At 47.8% G+C, this 15,308-nt stretch overlaps 2 protein-coding genes across 6 annotated transcripts in view; one reads left to right on the plus strand and one right to left on the minus strand.

Moving 5' to 3' along the window:
• Clcc1 (chloride channel CLIC like 1) overlaps nt 1-4,659 on the plus strand; it is a 25,938-nt gene extending 21,279 nt beyond the window's left edge. For all 4 annotated transcript variants that reach the window (XM_023721726.1, XM_004636992.2, XM_023721724.1 and 1 more), the window contains exons 8-11: nt 319-416; nt 630-776; nt 2,819-3,154; nt 4,008-4,659. In XM_023721726.1, coding sequence (XP_023577494.1) covers nt 319-416; nt 630-776; nt 2,819-3,154; nt 4,008-4,211 — 785 coding nt within the window. In that variant the 3' untranslated portion in view covers nt 4,212-4,659. The remainder of the gene's footprint in view (nt 1-318; nt 417-629; nt 777-2,818; nt 3,155-4,007) is intronic.
• A 2,554-nt stretch (nt 4,660-7,213) lies between these two features.
• Gpsm2 (G protein signaling modulator 2) overlaps nt 7,214-15,308 on the minus strand; it is a 34,291-nt gene continuing 26,196 nt past the window's right edge. For both annotated transcript variants that reach the window (XM_004636945.3, XM_023721738.1), the window contains exons 12-14: nt 13,510-13,669; nt 12,498-12,715; nt 7,214-7,982 (exon numbers count right to left, since the gene is read on the minus strand). In XM_004636945.3, the coding sequence (XP_004637002.2) occupies nt 7,758-7,982; nt 12,498-12,715; nt 13,510-13,669 (603 nt within the window). In that variant the 3' untranslated portion in view covers nt 7,214-7,757. The remainder of the gene's footprint in view (nt 7,983-12,497; nt 12,716-13,509; nt 13,670-15,308) is intronic.

The following is a 15,308-nucleotide window of genomic DNA, read 5'->3' on the forward strand; positions in this document are numbered from 1 at the left end:
ATAGATATATAGTTGCATTCTCTTAATGAATAGAATGATTTGTTCTAATGGTGTTTGTAAATAGGATCTCAAGTCCGCATCTTGTTCAGCAGTTAACCACTAAGAAGAATATATGCAGTGTATTATTTGTTGAAACTGTCCTTCCGATTTGATTTGAAACTGTCTCATTGCTATCTGTTTATCAAGAAAATTTTGAAAAAAATAAATAAATAAATAAAAAATTGGTGAATAGACAGGAACGACCAAACCCAATTTATGCTACTTGGGAATGAAGTGCATCTTATGAAACTTGATTCGATGCTTTATTTCTCTGAATAGAATGGCTCAGAAGTTCATGGACCTACAAGGATGACCCATGCCAAAAGTACTATGAGCTCTTATTAGTCAACCCTATTTGGTTGATTCCGCCCACTAAGGTACAGAATGTGTTTTGTAAGTTACTTATATACAGTATATTAAAAATCCTTTGCATTTGTAAAGTGTCTTAAGAGTTTTTTTAATCCTTGTCATAGAAAAAAAATTCCATCACACAGTTATTTTCGTAATTTCAGCCTGAACACAGTAACTTTGGGCTTCTTCTTATCTCAGTCCTTTGAGGAAAAAAATGAGCCTGCTTTTATCTTTTCTAGGCACTGGCAGTTACATTCACCAACTTTGTAACGGAGCCGTTAAAGCACGTTGGAAAAGGGACTGGTGAATTCATTAAGGCGCTCATGAAGGAGATCCCGGTGCTGCTTCAGATTCCGGTGCTGGTGATCCTGGCCCTGGCTGTCCTGGTTAGTGCGGGGGCCGCTGGCCGCAGGATTTGCACACAGAAGGGCGATTCGCAGAGGCTTGGGCTGCTTTGCTGTTGTGCATCACAGTAAATCATGCTTCCAACTGAGGTGACTTTTAAGCAGTAAATATTCATACTTCCATGCGTACTCCTGTGATCAGGGAAGTGCTTCTCACGTGTAGGTGTCACAGCGGTGGCTTAGCTTCTTAAATGTTTTTTCTTATTATATGAAAAATTTTCATGACCACATAGGAAGAAAATAGCAATTGTTACTGAACTGTTTGTTATCTTCAAAGTACTCAGTACAAGATGTAAACCAAAAAGATTCTTACAGGGAAGAAGCAGGTAATTTTAAAATTGGTGCCTGGGGCCAGCCAGATAGCTCAGCAGACCAAAGGGTCTGCGTAGGCAGGCGCAAGGACCGAGGTTTGATCCCCGGCACCGCATACCATGCTGGCCCTGCCCCTGGGGCTTGCTGAGATGGCAGTGAGACTGGACGGGTGGCACGTGCCCGTAATCCCAGTGCTTGGGAGGCTCAAAACAGGAGGACCACTGAGTCCACTCTGTGTAGTGAGACCCTGTAGAATCTGTACTAAATACTTACAAAAATAAAAATAAACCTGGTGACACTACCAGAAGCGTAGCGCTCCACAGGCCAGTGGATTTCTCATCGTGGCTCACGGAAGAGGAAAGAGCCTGGGCTGGAGCAGACTCAGGGAGGGCCGGGAGGGAGGACGAGGACTGGGGGCAGGGCTGGGGGGAGGGCACGCTGAGACACTGCCCGGGGGCCTCGAGTTGCATTCGCCATGGGGGCTGCTCACTCTCTGCCCAGCGTTTTTGTTGTTGACTTTTGAGTCAGTACTCCAAAAAGAGCTTGTTACAGGCCAAGAAGAACTCAGATTTGCTGTGGGAAGTTCTCCTGTCAGGGTGAAGTTCACTGTTCTGTTCACCCTGAAAGTGTCTTTTTCTTTGGTTTTGTCTTCTGGATTGTGGTTACAGAATTTGGTGGCTATGAGGTAAGGTTTTATTAGGTGATACTAGTTCCGTAGCAGTAATTTGGTCCCTAAACTTATGAGCAAAAGCTGTGTAACTTCCTGTTTCATTTGCTTTCTAGAGAGTTCTATTCTGACCGAAGTTGCTTCTGTCTTCAATAGTAGACTCTAGCTGAGAGATTTTCTACTTTTTGTTCCTAGGACTTTTGCATGTCTTTTTTTTTTTTTCTTTAATTAAAGAGACAGAGTGTTACTCAAGCTGGCCTTGAACTCATAGACTTAAGTACTTCCCTTGCCTCGGCCTCCCAAGTATGCGTTCTTAAAAATAGACCACGAAGAGCTCCTGTTTGTGGGGCTGTATTTATTGATATTTACCATATTAGTAGGAATTAAAACAGTTGGAAATTACAAGTTCACATAAACCCACACGCTGTGGGCGGTCAGAAGGGGGGTCTCACCCTCGCCCCGAACCTCTCCACTGCACACTCAGGAGAGGACAGCGGAGGACAATGCAGGGTTACAATAGAAAATGTCTGCGCCTCAGAGATTTCGTGAAAGCCTCTCGGCAGTTCCCCTCGGGGCTCCCTGGGCCACACTTTGAGAACTGCTGCCTAGTTTATCCTACGATGTGAGTCAAAAGCTGGTGAACTTTATATGTAGTTTAAGCCAAATTCATATTTGTAAATAAACCTACTGGAAAATATTTACATAGTGACATGCAATTGCATTTAGTTTCTTTGGATTGAATATAGAAGCATACAGGTAGTTATCAAGTAGCACTTTGTATTTAAACTTCTAGGCCTCATTCTGCGCTGATGGTGTAAATTCAGTCAGAATGTGTCTAATGGACTGAAATGTGTACTTAATACTGAGTGCTTTATTCAGTTTTACTGGCTACTCTAGCCTGTATTAAAGGTCTCTTGAAAAAAAGTGAAATTAATGTAGTTGTGTCTATAGATATTAGATAATGTTGTCATACTGAATATAGTACCTCGTCATTCCATTATGTCAGCTCTCATGTCCTCACAGGATGTGTTTCTCTTCCTTACAGAGTTTCTGTTACGGTGCTGGAAAATCAGTCAGTGTGATGAGACATATAGGGGGTCCTGAGAGGGGACCCCCGCAGGCCCTGGAGCCGGGTGAGCGGACGTGGCCCAAGGCACTCGGTGACTGTGGCGGAGCAGGGGATGCAGGCTTCTGTTACAGGGGCCATCGTGGCTCCATAGAGCAAGGCCCTGGTGACAACATGCGTGAGTGTAGAAGAGATGATGTGAGGGAGAAAGACCCTGCCTGCAGATTTCCTAGCAGCCATAGGAGCTCCGAGGTGCTCCGGGCGTGTGACTTACCAGACACAGAGGCACAAGAGCACCCCAAGGTGGCACCCAGTGTAAGTCAGTGACTGCTTTATTTTGCTGTCCCTGTGTGCTAGGCCTAAAATACAGGGTCTCACTACAGAGCTTGAACTCGTGACGGGATTACAGACGTGTGCGCCACCACGCTCAGCGCGCCCGGGGTGGGGCCGGCGAGGCATGTGGTGCTGGGGATTGAGCGCTGGTTCCCGCTCTTGCCTGTGCTGTGCTTAGTCCGCTGAGCTGTCTCGCCAGCCCTCACAGAGCTTTTGATTGCCTTTCTTCCCGTCACTGTTAATTGTATCACTGGTGGGATACTTAGTTGCTGTCCCTTCCTCCTCTTGGTCAGAAGTTAGTTCAGTTTCCTCAGAAGTAAAATGAGATTTATAAAATCTTGCCGTGGACTTTCTTCAAAAAGTCAACCTATCTGTATATATCTAGAACCCTTGTGGCTGCTCCCGCCAGCTTTACAGTAATGGCTCCTGCCACTGACCTCAGAACCACTCCAGTAACTTTCAGTCTCATTTACAGGGCAGCCTTCCCTGCCCCACGTCTGCCACCTTCCAGTCACTCCTGCTGCCCTCAGTCAGGCACAGGGTCGGGCTGTTCTTAAGTTTAGGACTGTGCTTGCTGTCTTCGGCCTAGAATGCTTTCCTGCATATCGGGCACTGGGGACCAGTCCTCCTGACACCCCTAGCTGGGTCGCTGCGCCCCCCGGGATGTCTGCGCCCCTCCGTGCACAGTTCTGTGAGGCCTCTGTGCTTGCAGTGCAGCCCTGAGCCGGGACGTGGCAGGGTCCGCAGCTTGCGCAGTAGGACCGGCCAGGTCTGTGTGGCTGCTCGGCCTCTGCTGTGCGGTGTAAGTAGTAAGGCCGTACCTCTGTCCTTACAGCGTAGATCGCCTGTTCCGGATACAAAGCCCGGGGACACTGGTGGGGTCGCAGGCGAAAGCGTGCAGCCTTCCAAGCCAGCCCCTGTCGCAGTGGTCTCGGGAGCCCCTGCAAGGCCCCCCGGCGTGGAAGAGGCCCCGCTGAAGAGCGAAGCTGATGGCGGCCCAGCATGTGGAAGGGATCCGGTCAGCAGCCCGTGCGGCTAGGGCGATGCCAGGGCCGCAGCTCGTGAAGTATATTCTCAGTGACTGTTCGCTCTTCCCCACCTACATTCTGGTGTTTGCGACAAAGGTGCCAGTTTACTGACAATCAGAATTAATGAACACATGTATGTATGTACATATGTACGTATGTCCGTACATATGTACACATGTATGTAAGCTATTTCATCTTTTTAAGATCTTAAAGTTTTGAAGTATTAATTTTGGAACAGGGTCTCATGGAATTTACTTTTTAAAACGAATATTCTGGCAATACTCATTAGATAATTAAGGTGATTGACTTAGGGGACGCTGAAGAAGAACCTTCATTTGCAGGCAGCCAGGTGTGTCCCTGGTCGAGTCCCGTGGCGCCCACTTTGGCCCCCAGGATCGTCCTGGCCAGGGCGCCGGGTGCAGGCCGGACCCCGCAGTCTCCTTGGCTAGCCCGCACGGATCGCGGCTGCGGCTGGCCCTGCTGCCTCGCCTTCCAGGCTGCAGGCTGAAGATGACCCCGGGGGTGTAGAGTAGGTCGAGCCGCGCGTGGTGCGAGGTCGGCACCCTTGGAGGGGGAGCGAGCGGCTGTTCTTTCCCCACCCGTGAACCCGACAGGCTTGGTAAACTTCCTTTCTGCGCAGAGTCCTAGCGGTTGACACTGTTGGGCATTACTGTAGCTTGCTAAGGACAGAGCGTGTCGTCTTGGCTATATGATGTAAGTTTACAGAGCAGTACCTAGAAAAGAACATTGTAGGAAAGCAGAATAGGGTATTTTCATTACTGTAAGTCAGTCAGAAATTTTGAGTCAGCAGTTAAAGTCAGTTTTCTTGGTTTTGCAGTTTTGAGACAGGGTCTTGCTCTGTGGGCTCGGCCCGCAGGCCGGGGGCTTGCCGTGTGTGCTGCCCACCCTGGCCACAGCGCATCATCTGCCTCCCGAGCAGTGGGATTGGCGGTGTGCACTGCCACACCTGGCTCGTTTCCCTGAGTTTAACAAGTGTCCTTGGAGGCTGAGGCAGGAGGACTGCTGTTAGTTTGATGCCAGCATGGGCTATGTAGTGAGATCTTGTCTCAAAAAAATCATTTTAAACCTTTTTTAAAAAGCACTTTATGAATTTTGTGTATGTCTCTAGCTTGCAGGCTTCACACATGTTCAGGTGTCCTCTGTTTTAACCGTATTCACACTGAAGTTATATTTACCCTTAAGTGACTTCTAGAAATGGCATTTATCAAGAATTAAATCTTAAATTTTCAAGGAGGTATTTCTCAAAAGAAAATTTCAAAGTAGTTGCTTTTTGATATTTTTAACGTGAAATGCAGAATATCCCTACTGGGCCCCACAAGTTTTTTTTTTTTTTTTGGTGGAACCAGGGTTTGAACTCAGACCCTTGCACTTGCCAGGGAAGGGCTTATTCCACTAAGCCATCCCCTGGCCTCCTCCAGGAGTCTTAGAGGCGACGCAGTTTTACCTGTTGCTAACATTTTCTAGTTCGGTACTGTAAATCTGTTTAGTATTACATCTGAAAGCTAATCGTTTTCATCTAAGAAATACAAAAAGATTTTTTATACCACACAGCAGGCGGCTAACAAGTGGGTGAATGAAATGCGGCCTGCGGTGTGGAGACGTGCGGACGTCTGCCCAGGCCTCAGAGCCTGGACTCGCGCTGCCAGGGGGCCTGTCCCCTCCTCAGGAGAAGCGCATGCCTCAGGTGACACTGTCGCTGAGAGGGGAGAGGTCACGCTTCTTGCACTCCTGACCACTTTCAGTCCCCAAGTGAATCATTTTTACAAACACTGAAAACGTCATGTGTGTATCCTTTTGTTACAGATGCCCGTTTGGGGAGGGAAGCCACCTTAGCGGCTAGGGAGGCGTCATGCTCCCGCTGCATGAGTACAGTGCAGGGAGGACCTGGCTGAACAGGCCAACGCGTGAGGGCCGTCTGCTCGAGAGGAGCGATGACACTTGTCCACTGCCTGGCCATACTTGCCGCCTTTTCTTTAAGTTTCTGGCAGAACCGGGGATTGAACTCAGGCCCTTGTGCTTGCCGGGGAAGCACTTATTCCCCTGAGCTATTTATCTGGCCCTCACTTGCCGCTAACTTAAGGCTTGTAGTTAAAGTGCTTTTAAGAAAATCAGAATGGGGACAAACAGTTGTTAAAAACACTTTTAAAATGGAATAGACAATGTTGAATGTTTACAAGAGGTAAGAACCGCTGTACACACAGAATAAACCTTCACATTATTGTGGCTGTGCTGCCTTTGCTTAGTTTTCTTACAAAAGCCCCATAAAGCGCGTGCGCACACACACACACACACACAGTCTGTCTTCTCTCTTGAGACAGGGTGTTGCCGTGTGCTCTGGGCTTGCCTTGCACTCGCCGTGTGGCCCCGGCTGCCCTCGATGGCGCAGTGATCCTCCTGCCTCAGCCTTCGGGTGGGGTCTAGGTGTGTACCACCACACGGGTATGACGTTCTACCTTATGTATAACATAAAGCATGATCTGTGCTGCTGGGAAAATGCATGTGGTTGGGCCCCCGGGGCGGGTGTGTGCTGGCCTGAACTCGGACCTCCCCCTGACTAAAGCCGCCCGCCAGCTTATGTGCTCTTAAAGCAATTATTTTATTGTTTTTTTGCTGAGTCCTTAATATATCTCCAGGCTGTGGATGTGTAACTTTTAAAAAACCACTGACAGGAGTGGGCCTCACTTTTGCCCACCAGAACCATCTGAATTACCTGCGAGAGAAGCAGGCGCACCTGAGCTCTGCAGTCGCCCAAGCAGAGCTGAGCAAATGGGGGTGGGGGTGGTCCCCGCGTGGAGCCTCCAGGCTGCCCGCCTGCACGCACGCCGCCTGTCCCCGGGTAGGGACCTCTGTCGGCTACCTTCGGATGCGGCCAAACTGATGTCCTAGTCATTACCTGCCATGCCTTATTTTTGTGGCCCAAACCACAGGTTTTCTTTTTTAGTATTAGGTCCTATAAAAGTTTGTATTATGTAAGAAAACACAAATAGCCTGAACATGCTAAAAGAAGTTTATTTCTTAATAGTTTCTTTTCTACTGGCCCTGGCTAAAAATACACTGAAAACAGATTTTCTTAGAGGAAAAAGAATCTTTTTTTTTTTTTTTTTTTTTAGTAAGACTGTATTTTTTACATTGGTCAAGTACAATATTTTTACTTAAGTGTTATTTCCCACTAAATCCAAGATTAGGTATTAAAAATGCCATTGTCATTGGAAAGTTTTAAAAATTACCTCAGCAAGAGGCTTAAATTCTAGTCTAGGATCCATTTAAATTCCTGCTCTTACAAACACTGTACAGTTGCAAAAGAACACAGTCCCAGGCAGTCGCTGCGGGACAGCTGCACCTCGCACGCCCACCGCTGCAGCAAGCGAGAGCACGCAGGCGCCTCCCTGCTACGCCTGCGGCAGCTCACACACTTTCCTCGTTCGGATGTCATTTCAAGCTGTATACGTCCTTTCTAGGAAAAGATCAAATTTCCCTGCAGTACTCTGAAAGGTAATGAAGTTTTAAAATAGCCATAGTACCTAGTGGTTTGGTGATTATTTTCCTGAATTTTTAAATTCCAACAAAGCATTACTTTGCAAAAGGTCCTTTAGCCCAAAGTCAGTGTCTCTGTTTGGATCTCTTTGTAAAAGAACTCTCTGTTCATCCATTCTTTTGGCCTGAGACCGCAGTATTAGGCTAAAAAAGTCTTCGTCTGGTACTGTTGGACCCTTCGTGGCAGCAGGCGGAGGAGCACATCTTTGGTCATCTAATCTGGACCCCTGGAATGGAAGAGCCAGGTTAAAATACAAATGGCGTTAGGGAAGGAAAACACCAAGGTGTATGTCACTGGTAAGTAGAAAGTGTTTTCTACATTTCTGTGTTTTTAGAAATTTAATGTTTAGACCTGAAACAACAGAACTTTCTCTTTACAATGTTGTAGAAAATGAGAATGTATCTCCAGAACCATGGCCAGGCTCTGGGCTTAGTGTATCACACATACTACTCCAGTCATAATTGGTCACAAGAAATAATCTGGAGTCTCCGTGTCTCACTAAAAGACAGGTCAAGAATTACAATCTTAGTCTAACAGGCACCAGCCATGTACTTTGTCAAATCTCTAGAAACTGTCTTCTACGTGAAGTCTCGGTCGTGCTACCTTCAGGCCACAGGAGACAGCAACTGTGACCCTACCTACTTTTTTTTGGTCTGAGGGTTTTGCTGTGCCTCTGGCCTTGAACTCATTTTGCTCAAACTCCAGGTGAGCCCCCTGCCCCAGCCCTGGGGGTGGGACTGCAGGGGTGCGCCCCTGCTGCTGAAAGCGCCCTCCTCGGTTCCTGCTCACCACCAGCCAGCTGGCCGCTGTCCTGCTGCGGGGCAGAGCTGCAGTGCAGAAACCACAGGTTTAAGCCACAAGTGTTTCCTCTTTGCCCCTCTACAGGGAGGTAAATCTGCTAAGGAAAACAGCCCAGACTGATTCTTTCAAGTTCTAATCTTATGATTTCCGTAATAGTACGTCAGAAAAGTTACTGGTTAAAGTCTGCAGTTCTTAATACGACAGCTCAAGAGCGACAGCTGACAGCTGGTACCCACGACGCTGCCAGGCACTGTGCCAAGGAAGCACCTGCCTGCCCCACGCCCGCTGGCCCTGCAGCCCTCCTGGCAGAGTTCTTCACTGCGGTGGCTCCACGCAGCCCAGCGATTGGGCCCTTCAGTCTTGGGCTGCTCCTGCCTCTTCTCAGCCCTTCTCTCCCCTCCTCCTCTTGTTCTCACAGTCACGCCCGACCCTCATGCTCTGGAGAAGCGTCTGTTGAGGGACTTTGCCCCTGCTGAGTCTGACTGTTGTTGTTCAGTTTTATGAGTTCTCCATATATTCTAGATATCCTCTGGCGGGCCATTTCCAAGTATTTTCTGCGGGTTGCCTATTCTGTTAACATCTTCTGATGCACAAGTTCCTTATTTCTGCAATACTGGGGGATAGAACCCCACCACTGAATTACATGCCTGGGTCTATTTTTAAAATTTTTTTCTTTTTCCAGTTTCTTTTTAATTTTATTTATATTTTTTTGTCTTTGTGAGACAGTCTTCTTATGTGGTTCAGGCTGCCCTTGAGCTCACTCAGCCTCCCAAGTGCTGGGATTACAGGCGTGCACCACCATGACCAGCTCCTTTTTTTTTTTTTCTTTCATAATTTTATTGATAAATAGCAATGAGACAGTTTCAAACCAAATTGGTAGGACAGTTTCAATAATTAACACACTGCATACATTCTTCCTAGTGGTTATTTGCTGTACAGGATGCAGACATGATAACCTATTTACAAACTCTATTAGAACAAATCCCTCTATTCATTAAGAGAATGTAACTATCCTAACCATTTTGAATACACAGATACAAAATGGACATTCATCTGTATCCCCTTGTTCCGTCATTTGAATATTATAGGTGTGTAAACTCAGCAAAATATTCTAAAAGTCCAGTAGTCCATAATAGTATTGGGGCTTCTGCTTCACTGGCAATGTCAGAAATTGTTGACCTGAGTCCCCCACAGCTCAACATAAAACCATGGCTTTATTTTTTTTCGAGACAGATCTCAGTCATGGCTGGTTTCAAATTTACGATCCTTCTGCATCAGCCTCCCAAGTACTGGCATTACAGGTTTGTGTCACCACACACCTGATAAAATTTCTTATTTTTCTTGGCAGTACTGGATTGAGCCCAAGGCCTTTATACTAAGTACATCCTCAGGCCTTTTTTGAAATCTTTTTTTAATGTGTTTGGTGGTTGCAGGGTCTCACTACACAGCTCGGACTCAGTGATCCTCCTCCTTTCAGCCTTCCCAGCACTGGGATTCCAGGCGTATGTCACCATGTCTGGATTCTGTGGCCCGGGGGCAGGGCCGGTGTGGCATGTGGTGCCCGGGATTGAACCGTGGCCCCTGCGCTTGCCTAAGCAGGCATGTTAGTCCTCTGAGCTCTCTCGCTGGCCCTTTTTTTTGAAATCTTTATTTTTATTTTTATTTGTGTGTGTGTGTGTGGCCAGCTCAGCCCACCACGGGGCGGGGCTGGCTGGCATGTGGTGCTGGGGATTGAACCGCGGTCCCTGTGCTTTGCTAAGCTTGTTCTAAGTAGGTGCTTTAGACCACTGAGCCATCTCTCCAGCCCTTTTCTGAAATCTTGAGACAGGCTCTCATTAAGTTAAGCTTCCAAGCTGGGCTCTAATTTGCCGCGCTCCTGCCGCTGCCTCCCACAGTGCCCGGACACAGGCCTGGGTGGATGCTCAGCTTTCTCCACGTATCTTATGTACATCTGCAACAATTATAGGCCGAGTTCCCAGAACTTCATTTGGTGACTCAAGAGTCACTACACAGACACTGCCAGTCTTTCAGCCTTTTGGGTGTAGCCTCCTCCTAGAGCTTCGACGCCATGTGCCGATGGCTCCCTTATAAGCTTATTTTTGCGTTGCGCTAGTCTATAATTTCTCAACCTCTCCATCTCATATCTAATTGAGTATCTCATTTAATACATTTTACACTTGCTTTTCCTCCCCAGACTTTCTCTAGTCTCTGTCCACATCCATCCGCCCTATTATTCAGACCACAAAGACGGAAGCCCTCCGTGCGCTCTCCCTCGCCCCCCTTCGGCTGCTGACTGGGTCCTGTACCCACCTTCTACCCGGACTCCGGCCACCACCTGCCCACCCGCGCCTCCTCGCTGGTCTCTGTACCAGCACAGCTGCCGCCCGACCTAACGGGTACCCAGCACGGTCTAGCACAATGCACCGTGGCGTCCTAACACGCTGGAACCCAAGCTGTGGTCATGGCCTCGCGAGCCCAAGTGCTCTCGGGCCCGGTTACCCTGGAAGCTGCTGCACTATGCCGCTTCTGCCTGGAATACTCGTTCCCTAAATACTGACGTGGCTGCTGCTTTGCTTCATTCCAACCTGTTTCAACTGCAACCCAGAAGGGGGTTCTCCAACCACTCTATCTAAAGCAGACCACTCACGATTGCCCACTACCTGTCACCCCTTCCCCCTTAATTTTTTCATAGCAGTTATGGACTGACTTTGCCTTCCCTGTGTGTGTATATAACTACCTCTATGCCTAGCGCGTGGTATCAAAGAACGCTGAGTGTTTGAAGTTTTAAGAATTATTAATCCCTTTCAAAATACTTTTCCTCGGTTCAAACACACTTATCCTGTCATTCTTGCCACTTTCTGAAGCAGTTCAGCAAGTCTTCAGTTGTGCTGTCCTGGCTGTTTCAGTGTCTTGAATTGATTCAAAATGTTTGACTTTAGGAAAAGCTAGAAGTTGCATAATGCCGGATCCAGTAAATAAAGTGGGTGAAGGCACACCTTACGTTTTTAGGAGCCTGCCCTTTCATCAGGTGGAGTGTGGCAGTGGCATTCACGATATATACGCCACCCCGTACTGGAAATCAAACTCAGGACTTTGTGCTTTCCAAGAAGGTGCTTTGCCACTAGGCTATATCCCATATTTTTTTTTTTTAATTTTTTTTTTATTTTAACATTTATTGTGTGTGTGGCCAGCTCAGCCCACCAGGGGGCGCGGCTGGCTGGCATGTGGTGCTGGGGGATTGAACCACCGTCCCTGTGCTTTGCCAAGCTTGTTCCAAGTAGGTGCTTTAGACCACTGAGCCATCTCTCCAGCCCCTATATCCCATATTTTTAAAAATGACATCTCATGCCAGGCCTGGTGGTGCATACCTGTGATCCTACCACTGGGGAGGCTGTGGCAGGAGGGCTACCATGAGTTCAAGACCAGCCTGGGCTATAGAGTAAGAGCCTGTCTCAAGATTTTAAAAATCACATCTCATAAATGTGTCTTACCGCAATAATTTTTTAAACATTTTTTGGTCAAACCATACATGTAGGCGCGGGTGAGATGGCTCAGTGGTCTAAAGCACCTACTTAGAACAAGCTTGGCAAAGCAAAGGGACGGCGGTTCAATCCCCCAGCACATGCCAGCCAGCCCCGCCCCCTGGTGGGCTGAGCTGGCCACACACACACACACACAAATTAAAAAAAAAAATACATGCAATGCATTTATTTATATGTGCATATATATATATTTATAAATCTACCATCAAAATTTTTTTTTTTTTTTTTTTTTTGCAGAACCAGGCATTGAACTCAGGCCCCTGTGCTTGCCAGGGAAGCACTTATTCCACTGAGCCATCTCCCTGGCCCCATCAAAATTTAATATCCTTTTAAAAGCAGCAAGATTGTAAGTCCTGTGCTCAGGGCTTCCTGACACAAAGCCCAAGAACTGCACGTACCTGACACCTGACAAGGACATCGAAGAAGTCCTCATCTGGCTCTTTGCTGTCCTTCGCCCTCAGGTGGCCAAGTACTGACTGCCTGTTGTTGTTTGTCCAGCGCAGCCCTGGCAAGTTACTGACACTGGCTCTCTGGTCGTCCAGACGGCGGCTCTGCGAGCTGGCGAGAAGGTCTAAGAATTCTTCCGTGTTGGGGGACACCACAGGGACTGGTGGTGCTACAGATAAAACGAGCTAGTCATCCAGGACATTCGTGCACATCTACACACAGCCCTACCGGCCCAACACCCGCCCTGCCCTGCCCCCAACAGAGTCCACCAGGCGGGCAGGCAGCCGGGACGGAGCCCGGGGTTCTTCAGGCCCCTGCAGATGAGGTCGCCTGTGCACCCGAGCCGCAGCCCAGGCGAGGCCAGTCAGCTTTAACAAAGCTGCTCAGACAAGGATGAGTGGGACAGCGTTTTTGTCCATTGCTTGGATGGAATTACTTAGCTAACTAAACTGAGGGTCGGGTGTTGCTGGCAAGTCAGTCCTACGGTTAGGAGTCTCAGCGGCTTAAACAGAAAAATGGAAAGCACTGATTTTAGACCCTGCTTAAGATTTAGGCCTTGGCTTCAGTGTGAGTCGGAGGCGTACGCCTCTTCAGTCAAGGCTTTTCTCTTTTATTCCACATATGATACACAATCATGAAGAAGGCGTATATAACTCATTTTCTTTTTCCATTTTTTTTTTTTTTTAGTGCTGGGGATTGAACCCCAGGTCTTGTGCCTGCTAGGCAAGAGCTCTACCACTGAGCTATATCCTTAATCCATCATTTTTAAAGTTAGATTTTCCCAACCCCAAAGAATAGAGCCAGTTAGTACAACGCACATGGGACTACACAGACTCCAAGGACCTGCGGAAGCCTTGTGACCTGTAGGAACACCGGTGCTTTACACACACCTGGCTTCTGCCTCATTATTGTGTCTCCTGCGATGAGAACAAAGGTCTTAGGTAGAAATCAAGGAGAACTGACCTTTGCGGGGGGCCCTCGGCGGAGTGGCCGGAGCTGCGGGGGCGGCCGCACGGCAGGGCTGCTCCTGGAAGCAGCACCGCTGATCGTCCATCCTGCTGCTTTGGAATCGGCTCAGCAGGTCGAAGAAGCCCTCATCGCCCGCGGTTTCTGCGCTGTTTTTCTAAACATTGACAGGATTGAGTCGACTTCAATGCGCTAGTCTTAGTTTCAGATCCTTAATGAACAAGATGCACCCCAGGGAAAGGGAGTCCCTAAAGATGAGTATTTAATTTTCTAAGAATGTAAGTGGCATACTGGAAATAAAGTAATGACCCAATTCAACTAAAAGAGGGAATTTCTAGTTAGTTTAACTTGCAGTTCCTATATAGTAGTCCCTCGCTATTTTGGGGTTCGACTTTCAGACACTATTTCATAGGTTTCAAAAAAAAAACTATTCCAGATCTTTTACTATATCACAAGATTTTGTGGTGTACAGTACTGTATACATATTTATATGCGTAGCATTTATGGTTTTAATGATTTTTGCCTAAAAATATAAAAATAAAAATATATTAAAATGTTATTAAAATATTAAATCAAAATACACTGCTTACAGTATGTATTTCTTTAGCAGATGAATACATACTGTACCACACAGTAGATGTATGTTACAATTATGTAGGTTTACGACTTTAGAAAATGGCCAAGAATATTAGAAGTGTTTAAAAGTGTGGGAAAGGTTTGTAAGAGTGCAGGAATGGTTTATAAAGCCTTAAGATACACAAGTACTAGAATAAATATACGGTCACTACTGCGCTTTCACTTGCGCAGGGTGTCTGGAACGTGACCTCAGCGCTCAGTGAGAGGCCGCTGTATTTCCCAGTCTCGGGGCTCAGTCTGGACAGAACTGGTGTAACTACTGAATACTTTTTTTTGGCTGGCTCAGCCCACCCTGCGGGTGGGTTTGGGGTGGCATGTGGTGCTGGGGATTGAACCAGGGTCCCCTGCGCCTGCCTAAGCAGGTGCTTTAGACCACTGAGCTGGCTCGCCGGCCCAGATAACTTTTTGCGAGCATGGCCACGTCCACTAAAAGGGTGACCCGCTGCGAATGCGTCACGCGGCCATCAGCACACCTGCACAAGCTGGGACAGCGCACACGGCTGCCCGCCAGGCTCAGGGCGGCCTGCACAGGGGCAGTCCGCTGTGTGTGGAAACGCTGCGCAGCACAGCTGCACTAGCCAGCCAGACATCCACCTGAGGCTCAAAGTTGAGTTCTAAGAGTCCACAAAAGAATTTAAGTACACTAATCTTTGTAAGAACTATAAAAATTAGAAAGAAAGCGAGTATACTTTTCCAGAGTGCTTCCCAACATTGTTTTGGTTTTTCTCCAGTGCTGGAGACTGATTCCAGGGCCCATGCGTGCTGGGCTCACCACTGCACCCAGACCTTTTCAGATTTCATTTTGAGACAGGGTCTTGCTGGCTTGAAATTCCAATCCTCCTGCCTCAACCTCCTACTTATGCTGTGCTGAAGGGCGCTTTTTACCACACCGGGTTCAAGTATTTTCATTAAAGATTTGGAGATCCAGCCAAGTGTGGTGGTGCATGCCTGTATCCCAGTAGTCAGGAGGCTGAGGCAGGAGGATCATGCAAGGTCAAGACCAGCCTGGGCTAGAAAGTGAACTCAAGGCCAGCCTGAACTGCATAGCAAGACCCATTTCAGAAAGACAAAAAAAAAAAGTGGGGGTGCGAGAAGCCAGCAAGGTGGCTCAGTGGTCTGAAGCCCCTGCTTAGGTGAGCTTCCGCAGGCACAGGGGACCA

This window comes from Octodon degus, unplaced genomic scaffold (genome assembly GCF_000260255.1).
Source record: "Octodon degus isolate 3935 unplaced genomic scaffold, OctDeg1.0 scaffold00084, whole genome shotgun sequence".
Taxonomy (NCBI): domain Eukaryota; kingdom Metazoa; phylum Chordata; class Mammalia; order Rodentia; family Octodontidae; genus Octodon; species Octodon degus.